Here is a 16,538-nt window from a genome sequence, read left to right as displayed (position 1 = left end):
GTCAAAATTTTGTCAAAAACCTCAAAAACCAAAATACTTATTTTTATGAAAAGCAAAATGGCAGAATGCAGACGTTGTTGAATTGCGTTTAGTAAAAATATTCAGTAAAAAGATATTTTCATCGATCATAGAAACAGTACTGTGCATTGCAAAATAACAAGTGTGAATGTTATCAAGTAGAGTGAAAAATAGTGAACATAATCTTCAAAAGATTTGGTGTTGAAAATCTGCACGAAAAAAATGCAGTCCCAGTGAAATCGATGAGCGGCTGGCCTTCTGTATGTGAAGTATGTGCAGTTGCGAGCTAAGGTTATTCAATAACTCCTGGAAGATACTACTTGAGCAGTGAACAGAATAAAAGGAGAGCATTCACGACAGCGGAAGAACCGAGGGATGATGGAATATAGATTTGAAGGTGAGCCTGCGTTAAATCGATATACATACGTCATCCCTCTACAATTTGTTACAATTATTTTAGACGAACATAAAGTAAAATTATTTTGTTAAAAGATGTACTGATTAAAATTATGGAACTAGGGTACTAGGCGTAAATTGAACCATTTTGCAAATTTTATGCATTTCAACATTGATAATAATATTGTGTTTATCTAAAAGAATGAATGATTACATAAAAACTATATTTAAATCCATAACATTCAAAAAATTGATTTTCCCTTAAAATTTTTTGAGCCAGTCATTTCAGAGGGCGTAAGGGCATTAAGCCCTCAGTCCACTGTTTGTCATAATGACAAATATTTGTCAAGTTGATCCGGACATCTACCAAACCGATTAGAAATCGACATGGATCTCATTATGACAAACAGTGTACTGATAGCTTTAGTTTGTAACTTTAATGAGGACTACCTACCTATATCGTTTTGGGATTCATCTTGTATCAGGGCAAGGAAGCATTTAAAAAACTATATTGCTAGGTTGTTAATTCTTTTAAAGAATTAATAATGGTTCTACGCCGGTTCTACGTGGTTTGGCTCCACTTTGTAATACATAGTTTACATCTTCTTCTTCTTCTATATACATAAAAATGAATTTCTGTCTGTCTGAACCTTGTAGATTCGGAAACTACTGAACCGATCGTCGTGAAAATTTGCAGGCAAAGGTTTTTGGGGCCGGGGAAGGTTCTTAAGATGGTTCGAGGGCCCTCCCTTTTTTGGAAAGGGGGGCTCCCATACAAATGATGCAGAAATTTTGACACAACTCGATAACTAATCAGGGTATAAATCGATTTCAGGTGAAACGAAGTTCGCCGGGTCTGATAGTCTTAAATTTAGACCAATATTTGAAAAGGGCGTAACAGCCAAAATTTATTTCTTCAGATTCTTCGTCCATATATATAGCTTTATATGTAGACAACGAATCCGAAGGAATAAATTTTGGCTGTTACGCCCTTTTCAAATGTTGGTCTAGATAAAATAATCAATGAAGCGTTTCCACAATCATTACCTAATTAGGCCGATACAAATATTTTAAAACAATAATTATTATGTCTCCCCCCTAGGATTTTTTTTGTCCAAAAATAATATTTTGAGGGGGTAACAAAATAAAATTCGGATAATTTTTAAGGATTTTAAAAATATTCCTTCACAAACCAAAGGTTTATTTTGATTTTTTTTTTCATTTTAACATTTATTGTTTATTATCCTCCCCCCTTGACCTTTTGGATTTTTCACAGATTTTGATTTTCAAGCATTCGCTTTGACGCAGCCGCGCTGTTGCCATCTAGCGGCGACGGACGTGTGCGTGAAATCACCGTTTTTCAACATGGTGAAGTATAGGAAGTATATTTTAAAATGTTTTTAAAATTTTATTAACAGGAATATGTTGAACACTTTTAAAGACGTAGGGTTAGAATTTTAAAAAACTACATGTTAGTCTCCTTATCTACACATGTTTTTTTTTAATCAAAATAATTCAACTTTCGTGTTACCTGTATAAAAGTAAATTAAATTTCTAACCCAAAAAGATGAACAATTTTAGGCTAAAATGTGTTTTAACCCTTTAATAAGCATTTTAAAATTGTCGTCCTATATCCCTTGCTGGGTGAAATAAAAAAGCATCAGCCGGCCCCCATTTTGTCTTCTCGCTTTCGTCAGGGCCAATTTTTGGGCGGATTTTGATAAACTAACAGTCATGATATTTTTTTGTCTTTATTAAAGAGTTGATAAATGCGCATGGAGAAAACAGAACTGTGCAATAAAAATCCTATTCGACTAGATGCTGATGTCATATTAGAAATTTGAAGACAGTACTCGTCGATAGAAAATTTCCTTTCCTTTTTCCAGTTGAGATATATCAGCTTCGGCACTGATATTCTTCTCTCCCCCTTCATACGGGAGTTTGGCAGAAGGAAGGTCGTGCGATATGTGCCATTAAAAATATTGCCCTCTTTCAAATCGACTTCTATAAAAACATTCTTCATGCCTGCCGTATCCTAAGGGTAAAATCAGCAGTGATTCAAATCGTTCGGGGCTGTCAATTTGAATATGAATCTGAAATATTCATTTTCCCAGCAGCTGAACTAGATTCATTTTTTATACCAGTCAAATGTCAAAAAAATAAAACTGGTATAACGCTCCGTTCTATTTTCTGCAGATTTGATTGAATCACGAGATTCAAATATTTTCCAATTGTTTTGGTGTATGAATGCGTCATTTTATCTACGGATCAATCCACTTTGCAATTACGGCGCCTTTCTTGGCGCCAACATGATGATTTCATTTAATTGGAAATTTGAAAAACATGAATAGAACACTGCTGGGGAAACCAGCGAGTTTGTTCTATTTGGCTCAAGATTCAAACTAGAATAGTGGTCGAAAATTTGGAATGAAACTGAATCACTCCTGATTTCACTCTAACGGAACTATCAATTCTATACTTTCGCCTCTAATTCTATTATGAACATGTACGTCTAAGTTTGGAAGATGATATTAGGGTAAAATCAGCAGTGATTCAAATCGTTCGGGGTGGTCAGTTTGAATATGAATCTGAAACATTCATTTTCCCAGCAGATGTTCTAGATTCATTTTTTATACCAGTCAAATGTCAAAAAATAAAACTGGTATAACGCTCCGTTCTATTTTCTGCAGATTTGAACCACGATTGAATCACGAGATTCAAATATTTTCCAATTGTTTTGCGTCATTTTATCACGGATCAATCCACTTTGCAATTACTGCGCCTTTCTTGGCGCCAACATGATTTCATTTAATTGAAAATTTGAAAAACATGAATAGAACACTGCTAGGGAAACTAGCGAGTTTGTTCTATTTGACTCCAGATTCAAACTAGAATAGTGGTCGAAAATTTGGAATGAAACTGAATCACTCCTGATTTAATTTTCGGATCCGGACGGACGATATGGGGCCTCCCAAATGTCGCAAAGAGCTCTTCGTGGCAATACTCAGTTAAGGCAAAAACGCGGACTAGATGCAACTCATAACCTCGACACAAATCTTCACCCTCCGCGCGCGAAGAGTACTTACATAGATGAGATGTCAACAATGGCAAGCAATAATTCGATGTCAACATCATCAGCACCTGCTAGTGGCAATGGTAGCCACGCGATTAATATTACTGTGAGTAATGAATTCGAGTTGCTGCAGGACAACGAAGCAGACGAATTAAACGACGAAATGCCAACGCTCACACCAAACTGCACCGTCCCCAACACGGCGCGCAAGGAGAAGAAAATTCGTGTTCCCCCCATTTCGGTAATGAATCTCACGACCCAGCGAATTCGGGATCTGATGTCTCAGAATAATATTGCGCAGAACGAGTATAACATGAAATCGACGAAGACGGGCGTTCAGCTTTACTGTTCGGGAGAAGAGGCTTTTCGCAGTTCTATTTTAGCTATGAAACAATCGAACATCCAATTTCATACCTATACCCCCGCCTCTGGTGGTTAACATCGCCGAACTGGAATCGGAGCTAGCCACTCTTGGACCTTGGAAAATGTTTTCTCGCAAGGTCATCGGTCTGTAGGAAAGTGCGTTATATTTGCTCCAGTTCATAAGGGGGTCGGTTAAACTGTCGTATCTACAAAAGGTAAAAGCAATCTTTAATATCATAGCGAAATGGCGATACTACGAAAAAAGGCCTACCGATGCTGTTCAATGTCACCGTTGCCAAGGATTCGGCCACGGCATGAGGAATTGCAATCGTCCAAGGTGGTCTCTCCAGTTCCACAGCCGCACCATTGTCCGGCTCCTATGCACAAGTTCTACAGCAGGGCGGTAATAACAACCTCTTCTCGGTGTCGGAATTTCTTGCTATAGCGAGGGAGACATTTGATCGCTTGACAAACTGTCAAACGAAGCAGCAATAACTTCTAGCTTTATTCGAGCTTACAACCAAGTACTTGTACAATGTCTAATCAACTTGCGATTTGGTAACTGGAATGGACGCTCCGTCCACAGTAAGAAAATGGATTTTTTTGACTTCCTACAACAACACCGCGTGGACGTTGCAGTAGTAACTGAAACATGGCTGCAGCAAAAACACGCTTTCTACCATCCTGATTTCTGCTGCGTTCGTTCCGACCGTAATTCCAATGATGCCGAAAGAGGGGGAGGCGTACTGATTGATATTCGAAAAGGTATCAAGTTTGCAGAGCTGAGCATCTCGACAAAGATCATCGAAAGCATAGGCGTTTCGATAAACACAACGAACGATATCTTACTTTGTCAAACAACCTACTGGACATGACAAAGCCAATCACGCTGAACGAATTGTCATTGGATCACCTCCCGGTCAGGTTTGACGTCAGGCTCACATCCACTGTAGTTCAAATAATGCCGCAGTACAGATGCTACGCCGAAGAACAGATGCCGACTGGCTCCGTTTCCAATACGAAATCAACGTAAAGTTGGACCTACTAAACCCAGCTTTCATAAAGCTCAACAGTGAAGCTGAAGTTGATGCTACTATAGACTTTCTAACGACGACTCTTCTGGAGGCAGAATCAATTTCGGTACCGGAAGTTCAGCAACGATCGTGCTCATCTGCCACAATTCCTGAGAGTACCAGAAGGTTAATCGCATTGCGGAACAAACGGCGACGACAGTGGTACCGGCGAAGAGACCCAATTTACAAGGATATAGTGCTGTCCCTAAACCGGAGAATTCCTACCACAAAAGTTCAACTCAATGGATGCAGTGGTTCTACGCCCCAACAAAAAAAAAACCGGAGAATTAGAGAAGAATGCGACCAAGCCAGCTTCAAGAGATTTCGAGAAACTCTCTAAACATTAAACGACAAACACGTCACTCTCTGGAAAATATCGAAGGCTTTGCGGAAATCGACTAAGTACAGTCTATCCTTACGACAAGGAAATAACATCATTGTTTCCTCATTGGAGAAGGCCCAACTGCTAGCTTTGAGGTTTTCACGGTCCCACACCAACACCAAATGGCAGACGATCCCGAAACCGTGGCAGCGGTAAACGACTCTGTTACAAACATCGACCAATCCTTCCTGACTGGGGAACACTCTTGGTTGATTTATCCGAAGTAGGTAGCTCAGCTTATTCGGCGACTCAAATCCAAAAAATCTCCTGGACAAGACACGCTCCGGAACTGTGTAATAAAGTAACTACCTCGAAAGGCGCACATCTTCCATGGAACAATATTTTTCGCCTGCTTCCGTCTTGGATACTTCCCGACCAATTGGAAACATGCCATAGTAACAGCCGTTCCGAAACCAAACAAAGACTGTACTGAAGCGTCCAACTACAGAAATACACTGGTGGAAATAAGTATAAAGACAAACTCGGTTTCCATACAAAATGGCCATATTGGGAAGACAATATCTCGATTCTTAGCTATTCGATTGGGCTGATTTTTTGCCAACAAGCCTAAAATGACTTGAATTTTTATTCAATGATAGTTACATTTATGCATATATTCTGATTATACGCGTTTCTGTTGGAAATAATTATAAAGACAGTTCCGTTGTATGGAGCTCCATATAAAAAAGTGGTGTCTTTATAATTATTTCCAGATTTTGAGGTCAAAATCAACAGAGATGTATAAAATTTACTCAAAGATCGAAAGTTCAAGTTAAAAACAGGTGTCTAGTAAAATTTCAGCCAAATCGAATCGCTACGAATCGAGATATCGATCCTCAATCATGATGAAAACGTATGAAAATCATGCTTGTCTTTATACTTATTTCCGGCGGTATATAATTATTCTGCCTACCTTTAGCAAACTGCTTGAACGAGTAATACTGAAGCGCATCGAATAGAAATTGGAAAATACACGGCTTATTCCTGATGCACAATTTGGATTCAGAAAAGGACACTCAACCAACCATCAGCTCGTTCGTCTTGTAAAGGATGTACGTAGCAATTTTGCGCTGGGTCGATCTTCAGGTATGGTGCTTCTTGATGTTGATGAAGCCTACGATTCCGTGTGGCAAGATGTAATTTTGCATAAGATGTTGCTTGGGAACATTCTTTTATATGTTTTTAAATGTTTCGCTCTTTCCTAACAAACCGTACCCACTATGTAACTGTCAATGGACAAAACTCAGATCGACACTATATTCCGCGTTCCGCAATGTGCTGTCTTATGCCCCACGCTCTACAACATCTTCACCGCGGACCTGGTGATGCTTGACGGAGTTAAATAGTTCCTTTTCGCCGATGATACCGGTTTTATTGTGTCAGATTCCGACCCAAACATCGTGCTCTCTAAGTGACAAGCAGTCCAAAATGCCATTGAATATTATCAAAGAAGGTGGAAGATAAATACTAACGCGGGGAAAACACAGGCCATCTTTTTTACTCGGAAGCGAAGCCCTAGCAAACTACCTCAAAATGAAATCTCCGTATGGGGAAGCCGCATCCCATGGTCAAATGACGTTGGTTACCTTGGGCTAAAAAAGAACACTCTAGTAAAGTGCAGCAAGCTCACCAAAATGCTCTACCCACTCATCAAACGACGTTCACATCTGAGCACTGAATTGAAGCTACTACTCTACAAGACTGTGTTCCAGCCATCATTAACTTAGGAATCTCTGCCTGGTACAATTGCGCTGCTGTTCACCGAAAGAAACTTCAAGTGAAACAAAATCAACTATTGAAGATGATGCTGAATTTAGATCCATCTCAACTCCATCATCCACTCAACTGAAGATGTCCACTTTATTGCAAATATGGAACAACTCAACGATTGGTTTCAACGTGTTCTCCCAAAACCCTTTGCTAGAGCACTTAAGCTTATAACCTGTGACATTAGTATAACATAATCTTATCCATCCTCTAACTATCCATAACATTAATTTGCTATTTCGAAGGTTTTTTTATAGTTATTTTTTATCTCAATTCAATCTCAAATCTTCTGAAGAGGAAAGCGCAACACATGTTTGTTTCTTTGCACACCAACTGATTGCTCCTACTCCGAAGAATGTTATGTAGCCTGTGTTCGATTTTCGATCACGATGATCTCCTGCCCAGTCAGCATCTACGAAGGCAGTCATGTTTGACTCATCTATTCCTAAATGTAATTCATGTTTGGCCGTTGTTATAAGGTATCGCATCACTCGTTTAGCTTCCGTCCAATCCTCTGTCCTTGGGGAACTAACTTTGCGGCCCAGTAAGAAAGTGCTGATGGCTATGTCCGGCCTTGTATTCACTGCAGCGTAGAGCAATCCGCCAATCAAACTCAGATATGAATTATTATTGGGCAAAAGATCACTCTCCTCCTCCTTTGCTCGAAGGTAGCCCGGTTTCATAGATATGGCTGATGGTTCGTCTTGTCAAGACCAAAACGTTCTGCTAATCACTGAATGTAATTTTGCTGATTGATTACAAAACCTGAACATTGGTTGACTTGAATTCCGAAATAGTGGCGTACATCACCGAGTGGATTAACTTTGAAATGCAATAGGCATTTAATATGCTGATCTGTGATTGATTACATGCATTAATTAATGCTTGGTGGTTACTTGTGAACCAACTCCAATGAAAAATCTAATACATTGCATTACTTGTTGATGAAAATGAATCGCAGAAAATTTTGAAAATTATCTAGTGAAAGCGTCGAAACTGATTCAAATGGCTGAAATGGGCCATAGTACAAACAATCATCAAAAATGTTCAACCTACAATCAACAACCAGATATTTGGAAGCTTGTTTATGAAGATAAATTATGAACTTCACAATACTTTCCAAATTACTTCAGAATTCTCACTGAAACAAAGATCGCATTAAATGCGAAATTTTCCTATATCATAAGCACATCAACGTAATTTTATTAACCCGTTTCGGTCTGACCTAGAAATCAAAATTGAAATAACCCGTGTAGGCTCATTTTTCGTCCGATTGCCATGAAATTTTCAGGGAAGAAGCGTCATCATGTCTATTTTTTGGTACATGACTTGATTTGACCATGGTGCCAATCCGGCCGGATTTATTAAGGGGGGGTCCTGGGTCAGATGCAGTCAAAAACGGGTCATTTTTTAAAACCATTGATAAATGAACGAAAGTGACCAGAATGCTGATGCAAACGTGGTCAATCATCATTGACCAGCATCAGAAGTTAGTTTTGATACATTTGAATCACCAGGACATGGTTCCGGATGTTCCGGGAACCTGGTTCCCTGGGGTATCCCTGGGGTGGTGGACACTTTTCAAGTGAACACAACCCAGTCTTGCGACATATCAAACTTCATGGTTTTGGAAAAGAATCCTAATAGATGATTTTTTGGGAGGTTTTGGACACATTGGCCACGTTTGGAAGTGTTCCCGGGAACCTGGTTCCCTCAAGAAAGTGGACAAATCTCGATTAGCACCGAAACCCATCTTGCGACATATCAAACTCCATGATTTTGAAATACAAGCTCAATAGATGAGTTTTTGAGAGGTTTTGGACACATTGGCCACATCCGGAAGTGTTCCCGGGATCCTGGTTCCCTCAAGGAAGTGGACAAATTTCGATTAGCACCGAAACCCATCTTGCGACATATCAAACTCCTCGATTTTGAAAGACACGCACAACACATAATTTTTTGAGAGGTTTTGGACACATTGGCCTCGTCCGTAAGTGTTCCCGAGAGCCTGGTTCCCTCAGGGAAGCGGACAAATTTCGATTAGCACCGAAACCTATCTTGCGACATATCAAACTCCATGATTTTGGAAAACAATTTCAATAGATAAGTTATAGAGAGGTTTTGGACACATTGGCCACATCCGGAAGTGTTCCCGGGAATTTGGTTCCCCCAAGAAAGCGGACAAATCTTGCCTAGCACCAGAACCCATCTTGCGATACATCAAACTCCATGATTTTGAAAAACAAGCACAATACATGATTTTTTGAGAGATTTTGGGCACGTTGATCACGTCCGAAAGTGTTCCCGGGAGCCTGATTCCCTTAGGGAAGCGGACAAATTTTGATTAGCACCGAAACCTATTTTGCGACATTTCAAACTCCATGATTTTGAAAGACAAGATCAATAGATGAGTTTTTGACAGGTTTTGGACGCATTTACCACATCCGGAAGTGTTCCCGGGAGCCTGATTCCCTCAGGGGACCGGACAAATTTCGATTAGCACCGAAACCCATTTTGGGGCATGTCCAACTCCATGATTTTGAAAGACAAGCACAATACATGAATTTTTGAGGGATTTTGGACACACTGGCCACGTCCGGGAGTGTTCCTGGGAGCCTGGCTCTCTCAGCGAAGCGGTCAAATTTCGATTGGCTCCAAAACCCATCTCACGACATATCAAACTTCATTATTTGAACCGGTGCCAGCGAAAGTGGTACATGTTACATTGAGTAAATTTTTCAGTAGACGCATTTTCCCAAAAACATCGAATAATAAATTCATATTAGATTTTTTTTGCAACTAAACTGTACCAACATGTTATGACTGATGTGCCTAAAGATAGTAGTGAAAAATAAGTGAACTTTATGACAAATTTCAAGCTTATTAGAACAAATTGCACATGTACCACTATTGATGGGAACAAAAGGAAACAGAATCCGAAAAACGTTGACAGTAAAAGTGGTACATGTACATTTTTAAAGTCATTCTAAACGGCAGTAAACTATCTTGAAATTCAAAATAGGATTAAAATCTGTTGTGAAAACAGTCATGTTGCTGAATTTTCTTTTAATTCAGCTGATTTTAGTGGGTGGAACTGTACATGTACCACTTTTTATGGCAACGAAATGGCCATTATGATATATTCCAGAAAATAAAATGTGCATATCTCCAGATTTAGTTGCCAAAAATCACTTTTTCGTTATTCCCTTGCTAGATCTTTGCAAATAGAAGCCGTTGGTGTAAAAAAACTCAAAATTGACAAAAATGGTTTACAGTCAAACCTCCATGAGTCGATGTTCTATGACTCGATATCGACTCATGGAAGCAAATTATTCCATACTAAAAAATATTTTCTGGGTTACTGTGATGGTCCCTCCAAAAAGCTTTCCAAGTATTTTCTATTCTACATCTCGATATTTCTATGAGTCGATGGTCCCTTCAATATCGACTCATGGAGGTTTGACTGTATGTACCACTTTCGCTGGCACCGGTTCATTTTGCTTGACTTTCAAAATCATGGAGTTTGTTACGTCACAAGATGAGTTTCGCTACTAATCTAAATTTATTTACTTCCTTGAGGGAGCCAGGTTCCCAAGAACACTTCCGGTCGTGGCCAATGTGTCCAAAATCTAAAAAAAAAAAATCATGTGTTCAATTTGTCTTTCAAAATCATGGAGTTTTATATGTCGCAAGATGGGTTTCAGTGCTAATCGATATTTGTCCGCTTCCCTGCGGTAACCAGGCTCCCGGGAACACTTACGAACGAGGCCAATGTGTCCAAAACCTCTTAAAAAATCATGTGTTTTGCGTGTCTTTCAAAATCATGGAGTTTGATATGTCGCAAGATGGGTTTCGGTGCTAATCAAAATTTGTCCACTTCTCTGAGGGAACCAGGTTCCCGGGAATACTTCCGGACATGGCCAATGTGTCCAAAACCTCTCAGAAACTCATTTATTGAGCTTGTCTTTCAAAGTCATGGAGTTTGGAATACCGCAAGATGGGTTCCGGCGCTAATCGAAATTTGTTCGCTTCCCTGAGGAAACCAGGCTCCCGGGAACACTTCCGGACGTGGCCAATGTGTCCAAAATCTCTAAAAAAAAACCATCTATTGAGCTTGTCTTTCAAAACCATGGAGTTTGATGGGTCGCAATATGGGTTTCGGTGCTTATCGAAATTTGTTACCTTCCCTGAGGGAACCAGGCTCTCGGGAACACTTACGGACGAGGCCAATGTGTCCAAAATCTCTCAAAAATTCATATATTTTGCTTGTCTTTTAAAATCATGGAGTTTGACATGCCGCAAGATTTCGGTGCTAATCGAAATTTGTCCGGTCCCCTGAAGAAATCAGGCGCCCAAGAACACTTCCGGACGTGGCCAATGTGCTCAAAACCTCTCAAAATTTCATCTATTGAGCTTGTTTTCAAAATCATGGAGTTTGATGGGTCGCAAGATGGGTTTCGGTGCTAATCAAAATTTGTCCACTTCCCTGAGGGAACCAGGCTCCCGGGAACACTTTCGGACGTGATCAACGTGTCCAAAATCTCTCAAAAAATCATGTATTGTGCTTGTTTTTCAAAATCATTGATGTATCGCAAGATGGGTTTTGGTGCTAGGCAAGATTTGTCCACTTTCTTGGGGGAACCAAATTCCCGGGAACACTTCCGGATGTGGCCAATGTGTCCAAAACCTCTCAAGAACTCATCTATTGAGCTTGTCTTCCAAAATCATGGAGTTTGATATGTCGCAAGATGGGTTTCGGTGCTAATCAAAATTTGTCCGCTTCCTGAGGGAACCAGGCTCTCGGGAACACTTACGGACGAGGCCAATGTGTCCAAAACCTCTCAAAAAATCATGTGTTGTGCGTGTCTTTCAAAATCAAGGAGTTTGATATGTCGCAAGATGGGTTTCGGTGCTAATCGAGATTTGTCCACTTTCTTGAGGGAACTAAGTTCCCGGGAACACTTCCGGATGTGGCCAATGTGTCCAAAACCTCTCAAGAACTCATCTATTGAGCTTGTCTTCCAAAATCATGGAGTTTGATATGTCGCAAGATGGGTTTCGGTGCTAATCAAAATTTGTCCGCTTCCTTGAGGGAACCAGGATCCCGGGAACACTTCCGGATGTGGCCAATGTGTCCAAAACCTCCCAAAAACTCATCTATTAGGATTCTCTTCCAAAACCATGAAGTTTGATATGTCGCAAGACTGGGTTGTGTTCACTTGAAAAGTGTCCACCACCCCAGGGATACCCCAGGGAACCAGGTTCCCGGAACATCCGGAACCATGTCCTGGTGATTCAAATGTATCAAAACTAACATCTGATGCTGGTCAATGATGATTGACCACGTTTGCTTCAGCATTCTGGTCACTTTCGATCATTTATCAATGGTTTTAAAAAAATGACCCGTTTTTGACTGCATCTGACCCAGGACCCCCCCTTAATAAATCCGGCCGGATTGACACCATGGTCAAATTAAGTCATGTGCCAAAAAATAGACATGATGACGCTTCTTTCCTGAAAATTTCATGGCAATCGGACGAAAAATGAGCCTACACGGGTTATTTCAATTTTGATTTCTAGGTCAGACCGAAACGGGTTAAAGACTGACTCTCGCGATTGATGATTAAGTGTTTGAACGAACTTTCAGAACTACTTTTGTTTGATGGAAACAAGAGTTGAACGACCCTGGTGGGGAAACTGCAAAAAATTCAAAACGACTCCGACACAAAGCCTCGTTAACTAAACAATCTAAAATATTACATCTGCCTTTTTATAAAACACTATTTGGATCAGGCCTCAACAGTGACCATTTGAGCAACATGACTTTGGAACCTCTGTTATTGCGTAGAGATTAATAGAAACAAACTCGATTACCATGGGGAACATACCATGGGTTCATGCACCAAGAATAAACTATTGGAGGACTGTTTTTTTTGGCTGATGGAACTGCGAAGTCATCAACAGAGTTTGTGGTGGCGCTGATAGCGCTGCGAAATTTTATGTTGCACTCCTCGAGCGACGACAGTTTCGCAAAGTACTTCGTCAGTTTATTGACCACTCAATCCGAAGCCTATCGTAATGCTGATTGCTCTGGTTCTAGTTGATGCTTCTAACAGGTTGAACCAGCTAGATTTTTGCTTGGCGAGCTGAAAAAGCAGTGGTTTGGCCCAAACAATAAAAAATGTAATTTGAATAATGATTAGTAGGTAATTCCTTGTTTCTTTTCAGTTTTATCGGATTAAACATATTGGAAAATGATTCGTCCACATTTTGAATCATCGCTGGACTATCAGCAGCAACAGCTGCAACAACAGGCGGCGCAACAACAGCAAATATCTAAAATGGTTAGCAGTCCGCCGCCGACAATTGTTGGCACTCCAAATGGCACCACTATGTGCGTGGCAAAACTGCTTGTCGGGCTGGATCACGCCCCATTATCATTTAACGTACGGCATCGGATAATCGGAGACGGCGGCACCAATTTGAACTATATTCGCCAGGAAACCGGGGCAATGGTTTCACTTCGAGGACGGGGTTCGCTCGCTATTGAACCCCAAACCGGACAGGAGGCTCCTGAACCGCTGCAATTATGCATCGAGCATCCTACGTAAGTCGGGACATGTTCTTTTATGATAACATTACATTTATCAATTATATTTTTAGGCTGGATGGATTACAAAGCGCAAAGCAATTAGCCAAAAATCTCATCGAGACTCTTCAGGAAGAATTGAACCTTTTCCAGGAAAATATTGCCCCTAAACAAAATTTTCAAATAATTCAGCAACCGACAATAGTCCAAACAACTCAGGTACCGCAAATGCCCCCGATGATTCGGGCTCAGCATGTTGCCCAGCCTAATGGAATAATTCATCAACCACCACCGCCTGTTTTACCACCCCAAAGCTTCGTACAGCATTCACAAAGTCAACCGCCTCCTCCGCAAATCATCCAGCAACCACCAACTATTATCCAGTCTCATATTCCAATGCAAATCCACCAGCAGCCAAGCAATGTAGTAATCTCCCAAATTCAACCACAAATCACTAACGTAAGCAATCCTCCACCTGGTGCGCAGATCAGACCCTCCTTGATGCAAATGAAGAGCGCTGGGCCACCACATCTTTCTCAGCCTCCTCCCAACATTCAGATATCACAAGCAGCGGAAGCTCCGCAGCAAATTTTGGTAAATCAAGGACCACCATATCAGGTACAATACATTCAGCAGAATCCAACAATCCAGACGAGCAGCGCTCAGCACCAACCTGGACAGGTGACAATCCAACACGTAATACAACCGCAACCCCAACCAATACAAGGGATAGTCCAAACCACTATTCCCCCTCCGCAATTCGATCAGTTTCAAAGGCCACCCCAAGGGCAGCAAATAATTGCCGTGCAAGGCAGTACAGCTTTTATGGTTCCTCCTCCAAATATCATCCATCAGACGGTAGCTCCGGCTCCGCAACAAACGAACCAGATCATAGTACAGTCACAGCCGATCATTACTCATCCACCTCCCAACTCGATTCCGCAAGAACTTGTTCAAACGACTATGCAACCTACAATGGCACAAACAACTTCACTAGGGCCCCCTCCAATGACTCAAGTTCCGATGATAGTCAATGGTGCTGAGGACAAAAAACCCGGCGAACTGCAAATCAAGCAAGAACTTGTAAAACTCGAAGAGGGTCCTCCCCCGGGAACTATTATTCAGCAAATAAACAAACAAACTGTGATCCCTGTGTCATCTATACAAGGAATTCCACTAAGTCAGCCTCCACCGCCAATTATGTCGGTGCCACCGCCAACCGTGCAGCACATCGTCGGGAACACGATCATCACTTCCCAAGCAAATCCTCCCATAACTCATACGATTCCCCAGCAAATCTACAGCCAAATACCGGTTTCGATACAATCGTTCCAACCAGCCCCCCAACAAATCCACATGAATGGAAGTACCCACTTTGTCGTAAATGCTCCACAACCATGGCCACCGGGTGGGACCACAAACCCTCCGCCGCAAATCCAGCAGGTACCAGTCAGCTCAATGCAGAACATCCAGTTCACAGCGCAACCGTTGCGTAATCCGAACGAGTTCCAAATTATCAGCCAGCCAACGATTATCAGTGCTGCAGAATATCGGCCGCCTCCACAACAGCAGCATATTATCACTACTAGTTCATTCAATCCTCAAATGCAGCCTCCACCAGGTAATAAAGTATTTAGGTATCAAAATATCACACCCATTTTTAAACTCGAAATTTTGTTTTACTTTTGCAGGTCTGCAAGTGTTTCATACCGTCCCACCACCGCCGCAGCAGATCATTACAAGCATACCAAACCCACAGCCTCAGCCGCAAATTATCGAGGCTTCGCCACATCCGGTGCCTCCACCGCATCCAGCAGCAACTCATCAGATCATAACTGCCCAGGGGCCTCCACCGCCGCCCCCATTCACCACAACGGTGCAGTACACGGCGACGCATGAACCAAAGGTAAAATAACATAGTTAATGTTTGATGCAAAACGTCACGATACAAAAGATTTTTCCGGTTCAATATCTACCGTGCACGCACCCAACTTTGCGCAGCTCCTAACTTTGCGCATTTTGCGATTATTTTTGTAATAGAATGCGATTAAATTGAATTTCGAAATATAATTATAACTTGTCAGCACAATATACATGTTATCATAAAAGGGCATGCATTTTTTCGCTGTTAAATGACACATTTTTCATTTTAATAGTTGAAACTTGTACTGAAAACAGTGAAAATGACCAAAATGGCGTGTTCTTAGCACAAATGACAAGTGACGGTCTACCCGAAAAACTGTATTTTTTGTAAATTTTTACATTCGTTGACAACTGATTACACATGGACCCAATAATTATAATATTGTTGAAGCCATCTTATGAGAATTTGGTTAGTTATTAACATTTTTCGTTAAAATATATGATGCGCAATGTTAGGAACAATTTTTCAATACAGTGTACCTAATTTTGCGCACAACTCGTATTTCTTCGATATTTTCAACATTTATGATATACCTCGTCGGAATAGGGTTTACGTAAAAAAAAACTTTTGTTAGCTGTGGCCAATGTACATAAATGAGGCTGTACATACACCAACAGACGTGAAAACATACTAAGTATGTCGAATCATAAGAAAATAATGCTGGGCATCCTTATCACCTCTAATATGCTCAAATATGCCTACAAATGGAATAAACATGAATTGTAATAGTAGTATTAGCTGAAAAAATAAAATTTTAATGAAAAATTGTATGATAGACGCTTGCTTCGTGTTAGAAATTTTTCAAGTTATGTGCGCAAAGTTAGGCATATAATAAGGGGTCTGCTTTGAAGTTCAATTTACTATTTATTTCAAATTTTTGTAACAAATTTAGTTCTCAAACAATAATATGATAATAATACTACAGCATGGAAACTATTTCAGGCTGATAGCTA

General features: G+C 40.6%; 1 protein-coding gene across 3 annotated transcripts in view; it reads left to right on the top strand.

Moving 5' to 3' along the window:
• Window positions 1-38: 38 nt before the first annotated feature.
• The window catches only part of LOC134220501 (uncharacterized), a 35,904-nt gene continuing 19,404 nt past the window's right edge, over window positions 39-16,538 (top strand). For all 3 annotated transcript variants that reach the window (XM_062699567.1, XM_062699565.1, XM_062699568.1), the window contains exons 1-4: window positions 39-415; window positions 13,301-13,679; window positions 13,736-15,282; window positions 15,353-15,567. In XM_062699567.1, coding sequence (XP_062555551.1) covers window positions 13,327-13,679; window positions 13,736-15,282; window positions 15,353-15,567 — 2,115 coding nt within the window. In that variant the 5' untranslated portion in view covers window positions 39-415; window positions 13,301-13,326. The remainder of the gene's footprint in view (window positions 416-13,300; window positions 13,680-13,735; window positions 15,283-15,352; window positions 15,568-16,538) is intronic.

The sequence above is a fragment of the Armigeres subalbatus genome, chromosome 3 (assembly GCF_024139115.2).
Source record: "Armigeres subalbatus isolate Guangzhou_Male chromosome 3, GZ_Asu_2, whole genome shotgun sequence".
Taxonomy (NCBI): Eukaryota; Metazoa; Arthropoda; class Insecta; order Diptera; family Culicidae; genus Armigeres; species Armigeres subalbatus.
Note: the sequence above shows the minus strand (reverse complement) of the source record. Positions and strands in the feature narration are given on the sequence as shown.